The sequence below is a fragment of the Plectropomus leopardus genome, chromosome 4 (genome assembly GCF_008729295.1).
Source record: "Plectropomus leopardus isolate mb chromosome 4, YSFRI_Pleo_2.0, whole genome shotgun sequence".
Taxonomy (NCBI): Eukaryota; Metazoa; Chordata; class Actinopteri; order Perciformes; family Serranidae; genus Plectropomus; species Plectropomus leopardus.
In genome coordinates this window covers 1-7,500 of record NC_056466.1, presented here as the reverse complement: position 1 = coordinate 7,500, position 7,500 = coordinate 1, and the positions used below count along the sequence as shown (strand labels likewise).

Here is a 7,500-nt window from a genome sequence, read left to right as displayed (position 1 = left end):
CTGCTGCTGCTACTCGGACTGAAGCGGGACTCGGAGCCGCTGCCGTTAAAAACAGGAGCCGACCGGAAAAACCGGAATCCCCATCAGCGGAGCGGAGAGACACACCCGGCGGGCCGCGCACAGCGGAGCTGCAGCTCACCGAGACTCACCGACAGACACGCGGATCACTGTTTGACCCTCGTGACTCACCTGTCACCATGACAACCCGCAGCAGCTCTGCATCATCGCCATCAAAACCACAACCACCAAACCTAAAACCACCACCACCACCAACAACAACAACAACAACAACAGCAACAACAACAACAACAACAACAATCACTGTCACCTCCTACTGCAAAAACAACAGATTAAAAAAAATCAATTGCCAAAAATCTTTGAAGAAAACGAAATTGCTAAAAAGTTTTAAGAGAAATAAAAATCGCAAAAAAAGCCAAAAGATTTTAGGGAGAAAAAAAGCAAAAAAAATAATTAATTAATTTATTAATTTTAAAAAAGCCAAATTTTTCAAAAAGAAAAACGCCTCTCAAAGCTGCGGGCCCGCCAAAGTAAAAATCACTCCACGATCTGGGTCAGTTATAAGCTGTTATACATACTTTTATATATAGTATTATTTAATATTTTGGGTGAATATTATTAAAATGTGTCAGCTTTGGATCGGTGTAAAGATGAACCTGATGATCAGTTTGTGTTTTTTCATAAATGCAGCCTGAAGACAAAATCAAGACACACGAGACGAAAAAGTTTCAACAGCTACATAAAAATATCAGATCGTAATCAGATCGTAGTCCGTCCAAATACTACAAACCATATAGAGGACAGGAGGACGTCTCAGCACGTTTAGGACATGTCATGTTTGTGGTTATGTGAAGGAAATGAAAGCTGCAGTCTGTGTGGGGACTGAGGACAGCGTGCAAATGTTGGACAGACGGAGTCCTGCTCATTGTGCTAACCTGAGACAGCAGGACGTGTGTCTTCAAATAAGACACCAGGACGTCCGTCTTCTGATGAGACAGCACGTTCAGCTGAAATATGAGACAGCTTGATATTTCTGATGACCTGATCTCAGGTGTGTGTGTGTGTGTGTGTGTGTGTGTGTGTGTGTGTGTGTGCGTGCGTGTGTGTGCGTGTGTGTGTTCACACCTCTCACTGTAAACACACATTCATGGAAACAGCTATCGTCTCTTCGGCCGGCGAGCTGTCGGACAAACGCCTCAGATAATCGTCCAGCTGGATCCGGTTTCCCGCCGCCGTCACTCGATCCTGCTGCCCGGGAAACCTTCTCCTGACGGAAACAACCGTCTTTTGACGGAGACAATCGTCTCACCATGGAGACAGTCTGTGGATACTGTTCAGAGGGGACGAGGAGTCCTGGAGACAAATCCCGGAACCAAAAGTCCTCTCTGAACAAACAAGCAAAAATTACCAAAATTTCCCTCAGCGTCTTTTCTCCCAAATTCTGGGTGATTTTTTTTCGTTTCGATTTTTTTGGTCTTTGTAACAATTCCGGTAAAATTGTGGTTTGCGTTTTCTTTAAAATATTTTTGTGATTTGTTTGGCAGGTTGTTATTTTTTTATTTTGCCTATTTTTGTTCTTTTAATGTGATTTGCCTAAAAAATGTTGGTGACAATTTTTCTCTTTTAAAATTTCTGGAGATTATTGACGATATTGTGAAATTTTAACAACTTTTCTTTCTTTTAAAGTTTTTTACAATGTTTTTTTTTTTTTTTTAATTTATTTGGTGATTCTTACTTTTTTTTCTTTGAAACTTTTTTTGGTGTTTCAGTGAAAAAAGGACAAAAGAGAACAAATTGGTTTCAAACTCATTTAACATTAAAAAAAAATCTAAAAAATGAATACTGTCTGATGTGCTGAAAGAAAAATCATTTCAGATGACGAGGAAAACTGATTTATTGATATGATGAGCTGTTGCCGGGGTAACGGTTGATGGGGAGCCAAATAAACAGTAAACTTTCTAAAATATGTATCAGTGAGCTGCGGCTTTATGGGCTCAGCTTCCAGAAAGAAGCAACCTGAGCTGCAGCAGATTCCCGCGTCTCCCCTCTTTTGTCCTGTTGATGGAGTTGACAGGTGACCTCGCTGTTATCTAATCAGCAGCGCCGCCGCCAACACGAGGAGCGCACAGGTGCATCTCAAAAAATGAGAATATCGTGAAAAAGTTCATTTTTCATAAAAAAGGTAAACTTTCATATATTGTGTATTAATTACACATAAATTAAAATATTTCAAACCTTTTCATTTTTTTGATGATTATGGCTCACAGCTTATGAAAATCAGAAATCCAGTCTCTCAAATTATCAGAATATTTCCTAAAAATCATCAAGTATGTTCATTTATATACTCAATACTTGGTCGGGACTCCTTTACTACAAATTACTGCATCAGTATGACAAGTTTTGGGTTGCATGTTTCTAATATTTTTTATTTTTTTGTTGATGATAATTTTGAGTTTTATGGATTTTTTAAAAAAGTTTTTATTTTTTAAGGTTTGGGGTATTTTTTTATAATGTCATTTTTGTGTGTTTTAATTATTTTGTATAATGCTGAGTTTTGGGGTGACGTTTCTTTTCTATTTTTTTTTTTTTTAAAGTTGGAGTTTTTTGGTATTTCTTCAAAAAACATTTTTTTGAATAATTTGGGGTTTGTGGTGTTTTTCTATTTAAAATATACTTTTGGGTTTGCTGTGTTTTTTTCTACTTTTCTATTAAAAAATAATAATTTTGGGTTATTAATTAGGTTGTTTTTTCCTATTTTTTCTTAAATAATTCTGAGTCTTTAGGGTGTTTTTTTTTTTTTTAAAGATTTTTCTGCATTGGATACTTTTACTTTTCATACCTTAAGTTAATGACTTCATGAATCCATAATAAATGATCATCCTTTATTTTAGATTATATTTTGTATCTGAATCTGTGAATAATTGAAGCTGTCAGATGAATGTAGAGCAGTAAAAAACAGCAATATTTCCCTCTGAGATGTTGATAATGTATTTTCCTCTCCTCCCTGACAATGAGCCTGCCTGAAGCTCTCTCTGAGGAGCTGTGCTGCCTCCTGCTGCCTCCTGCTGCCTCCTGCTGCCTCCTGCTGCCTCCTGCTGCCTCCTGATAAATTAAATTAAATTTCAAAGTTTTGGGGTGTTTTTAAAGTATTTAGTATTAGTATTTAGTATTTCTAGTACTTTCATTTGTAACAGATTAATTATTTTGTATAATGCTGAGTTTTGGTGTGTCTTTTTCTTTTCTATTTTTTTTTATGATTTTGAGGTTTTGGGGTGTGTTTTTTAATGTTTTTTCAGCAGCATTGGGATCTTTTATTTTTATTACTTTAAGAATATTTTCATGATTATACTTTCTTACTTTCACTTTAATACTTTCATTGCAGGGATTTTATTGGTATCAGATTAATGTAATTTGGAATTTGGGGGCGTTTTTATTCTAGTTTTTAAAAAAATAATGTTGAGGTTGTGGGGTGTTTTTTCATTTCTATTTTATTTTTGTTTGTTTGTTTTTATCATTTGAGGTTTTGGAGTATTTCCACAGGGTCGTGTGAGTACTTTTACTTCAGTAAAGTATTTGAATACTCGTCCCTCCTCTGTCTCTGGTGTTGTTGTTGTTGTTGTCGTTGCTGTTGTTGTTGTTGTTGTCGTTGCTGTTGTTGTTGTTGTTGTTGTCGTCGTTGTTATCGTTGTTGTAAAGTGTGTGTGCGCCTGTAGAGGCGATATTACGGTATGAGTGCTGCGGCTCTATTACCGTACCCGTGAGGACATGGAGGCTCCGCTGCTCCCGGTGAGTCCTCCCCTCTCCGGTTCAGACCTTCACCAAACACCGTGCTCCGCCTCTGAACGGTTCACCGGCCTGAGGGTGAGTCTGTCCGGTAATCTGCCTGGTAATCTGTCCGTTAATCTGCCCGTTAATCTCTCGGTGTTAGTCGGTTTTATCCGGCGTGTCGCTGATCCGGTTGGAACAGCCTGAGTTTCCGTTATCCGGAAAAAAAAAATTTGCGGGAGTCGAACATGTTTGAGTGTCTCTGGTGTCTCTGTGCGGTGGACACTGTCCTCTGAGACTCCGAGACACTGATGTCCTCGCGGAATGCGCCTCGAGCCCCTAAAATCGGTGTGACCTGCATTTATGCAGTTGGGGTGTGACGTCAGCTGTCCGCGAGCCATCGGGGAAACCTGATGATGAAAATATTTATTTATAAATGCACATGTCTGGATGACGTCATTGTTTACTCCGCCTGATATCAGCTGACTTTTTAAAGATCAAACAAACTCAGTAAATATTGGACTTTGTCCCGTTTTTTCCGGGACATTGAGTCTTCCAGGACACGTGGACAGGTGTGGACACACTACCGGAAGCGACCTGATCAAATGTGGTTCACTGAAAGCGAACAGCAACGTCCGTTCAGGTGTGTCTCACCTGCAGGGACACTCAGGGGGAAAGACATGAAGACATGTATGACGTTTGACAGTTTCTCTGCACATGGACTCATGTCTGAACCATATACTGTATATACATTTTTAATATAAATAGATATAGATAAAGACCTAGATATAGATCTAGCTATAGATTTAGGTTCCTCAGTCTGTGGTCAGAACACACAGATTCAAACACAGTTCTCAAACAGTTCAAACAGTTTCAAATACTCACACTCCTGTCACTCTGCACACAAAATGTACTTTAAAAAAATCAACCTCTGAAGAATATTACACATTGATATGATTTTCTACTTTCACTGAGTGTATTTTTTAAACCAACATCAGTCCTAATCATACATATCAAATGTTTATTAATTTTCAGAATTATTCAGAATTATAACCCTTTAAATGACAGGTTTTTGTCATGATGCCACTATGTTTTTAGATGAAAAAACGATGGCGATAAAACAATAATGATATCAATCGTCAAATAACTTTTCCCCGATGTAAATATGAGATATAGTCGATAGAATGTCGATATAACGCTTTCCAGCCGTGTTTTAACAGACAACACGAACAGCCAATGATAATAAGAATAGATCTGTGGAGAACCAAATGCAGTGAAGGACTGTGTTTGACAGGAGTGTTTGACAGCCACAGCATTTCATCATGGCGGATCAAACAGCTGATGGTCCGACAGCAGCGCAGTGAGACAGACAAACAGAGCGCAGCTTCTCCTCACAGCACCAAAGTGTCTGAAACAGACACATCTGCAGAGGTGAAAGTGACTTCTTTAGACTCTACAGACGACTTTGTGTTAGTTTCAGCTTTAATCAGACTTTGGATGAATTATTTAGAAACACCAGGACGCATCGCTCCGTGTCTCATCCGGCCGCTCGCGCTGAGCTCTCATTATTATTACCAGGGGCAGATGTAATGTTTTAGGGGCCTGGGGCCACAAGCACATGAGCTTATTTTCAGCCTTTCTCTAACTGTGAATGTTGGCAATCTGGACTACATTTAGGACATATGCATCAACACACACACAATTATCACAACATGAAGGAGGAAAAGAGACTAAAATGAGACAAACAGTCCCTAAAGGGTTAACTAAATAAATAAAAACTGCCACTCATGACGAGACCACTCCCCTAAGATGATGTAAGTCCCCTCTGCACGCCCGTGACTCTGTTTTCCCTCCCAACCACAGAGAGCTCCGGAAAGTGTTAATGAAAATTAAAGACACGGATCTGAATCTGAGCAGATGACGGCTCCTTTAAATGAATCGTGTTCATCACAAGTAAAACAAACAAACAAAACACATCAGCTGAGCTTTCAGTTTTTGTCCTCTAACTCAGGACAGACGTCTTTGTATCTTGTCCTGCAGACAGCTGAGACACACGAGCTGAAACTCTCGCCTCTCTGTTTACAGGAAGAAGACGTGTCGACACTTGACTCCTCTCCCACAGCACTCTCGTGTGGCCTCATCAGATTTCACCGCCGCTCTCAGATGCACTGCATGCTGGGACACGCTGGACGTCCTCAGCTCCTGTAGTCTCAGCGTAACCGCGGCTGGCTGTTTCCCCGATGCCTCGATGGCGAGCGTTCCTCAGTCAGTACCTGCGATGGTCCAACACTGTGACGCAGGCGGCGGCCCTGTCCGTGGTCACTTTCTGCGTGGTCCTCCCGCTGTGCGGACACCGCCTCCTCTTCTCCTACTTCTTCGTGCGCTCCGCGTACCTGGACTCAATGAGCGAGGACGTCCTGCAGGACAGCCTGGCCCAGGGACAGGGCGCACTGCGCTTCTTTCAGAATGCTCCCACTGCCGCCGCCAGATTCACAGACGTCGCCCAGCACCCTGAGCTGCTGGTTACCGTGGTGACAGCCAGGCGCAACGAGGGGCGGGACTACCACTACCTGCTGCAGGTAATGCGGCAGCTGAGCGGCATCCTGGGAGGCTGCGGCGAGCGGCGGTGCGCCGAGGTGCTGGTCTGCGACGTGGAAAGCGGCCCGCAGGAAAACCAGGACGCCAAGATGCTGGAGGATCACTTCAGGGTGATCCGGCGCTCGCTGCAGGAGCAGCGGAGCAGCAGTGAGCGAGTCAACACCTTTGAGAGGGAGAAGAGGGACTACGTGTTCTGCCTGCGCAGAGGATGGGAGCTGGTGAGGCCCAGAAACGTGGTGGTCCTGGAGGACGACGCTGTGCCGCGGCAGGACTTCTTCTCGGTGGTAAGGGACCTGCTGTCTCGCCGCTTCGCCCTGCGGACGCTCTATGTGAAGCTTTATCATCCCGAGAGGCTGCAGCGCTACTGGAACCCCGAGCCGTACCGCCTCCTGGAGTGGGTGGGGCTCGGACTGGTGGGAGCGACGGCGCTTCTCCTCGCCCTCCCTCACTGGAACCCCTGCTCCTTCTCCTTCACGCTGTGCGCCGGGCATCTCCTCTTCTTCACCCTTTACATCATGGCGGCCGCCGAGCTGCTCGGGCGCCACTACCTCTTGGAGGTGCGGAGACTCTCCCCGCAGCTCTACGCCATCTCGCCGGCCACAGAGTGCTGCACGCCGGCCATGCTGTTCCCCGGGAACGCCTCGCTCAGGGTGGCTGAGTTCCTGGACGGGTCCTTCTGCGTAAAGGGGAACGCCAAAGACATGGTGCTGTATCAGATGGCGAGGACGATCCCCGGTGAGAGGGCGCACAGCGTGGAGCCCAACCTTGTCACCCACATCGGGGCGTACTCGTCCGTCAGGCCCAACCCGCCCAGACCCAGACTCCTCTGAGTCACTGCGACATCCAGCCAGCTTCCTCTGCGCCTGGTTTCCTGTCCACGGCACCACCTGATCTGAAGGTTCACAGCTTCTCTGCACAGGAAGTGTTTATCAGCCCGCTGTCTGACGGCTGTGTAACGGCTCAGCTGCGTGTGACTGTGACCTGATGTGTTTTTTCACACTTCAAGTCTGTTTGCTTCTGTTTCACGTATGTAACTCTGGTGATTTAGGCCTGTTTCCACGGCAACGGTTCCTGCATGAAACGTAAATCATTTGTCATGGTTCGGCCTTTCGTTCACAC

The 7,500-nt window shown here is 44.0% G+C and overlaps 2 protein-coding genes across 6 annotated transcripts in view; one reads left to right on the top strand and one right to left on the bottom strand.

Annotated features, from left to right (window-relative positions):
- LOC121942616 (myelin and lymphocyte protein-like) overlaps nucleotides 1-3,848 on the bottom strand; it is an 11,411-nt gene extending 7,563 nt beyond the window's left edge. Inside the window, exons 1-2 of one of the 3 annotated variants that reach the window (XM_042485876.1) lie at nucleotides 3,774-3,848; nucleotides 1-189 (exon numbers count right to left, since the gene is read on the bottom strand). The exon at nucleotides 1-189 is cut by the window's left edge and continues 94 nt beyond it. Coding sequence is in view for 2 of the 3 variants with exons in the window: in XM_042485875.1 (XP_042341809.1) it covers nucleotides 1,144-1,330 (187 nt within the window). In the remaining variant the exon portion in view is untranslated. Of the gene's footprint in view, nucleotides 190-1,143; nucleotides 1,404-3,773 lie in introns of all 3 variants that reach the window. The other 2 variants (XM_042485875.1, XM_042485877.1) reach the window with 2 other exon arrangements.
- pgap4 (post-GPI attachment to proteins GalNAc transferase 4) lies at nucleotides 3,661-7,494 on the top strand. Of its 3 annotated transcripts, none has more exons than XM_042485873.1 (2): nucleotides 3,661-3,804; nucleotides 5,869-7,494. In XM_042485873.1, exon 2 carries the CDS (start codon nucleotides 6,024-6,026, stop codon nucleotides 7,209-7,211), a length of 1,188 nt encoding a protein of 395 aa, XP_042341807.1. In that variant the 5' UTR covers nucleotides 3,661-3,804; nucleotides 5,869-6,023; the 3' UTR covers nucleotides 7,212-7,494. The 3 variants fall into 3 exon arrangements, with proteins under 3 accessions (XP_042341807.1, XP_042341806.1, XP_042341808.1); XM_042485872.1 differs by having other exon boundaries at nucleotides 3,793-3,879; XM_042485874.1 differs by lacking the exon at nucleotides 3,661-3,804 and adding an exon at nucleotides 4,393-4,426.
- The last annotated feature ends 6 nt before the right edge of the window (nucleotides 7,495-7,500 follow it).

Bases quoted from the DNA above. Each gene is read 5' to 3' on its own strand.
- pgap4 (XM_042485873.1), top strand. From the start codon at position 6,024: ATGCCTCGATGGCGAGCGTTCCTCAGTCAGTACCTGCGATGGTCCAAC.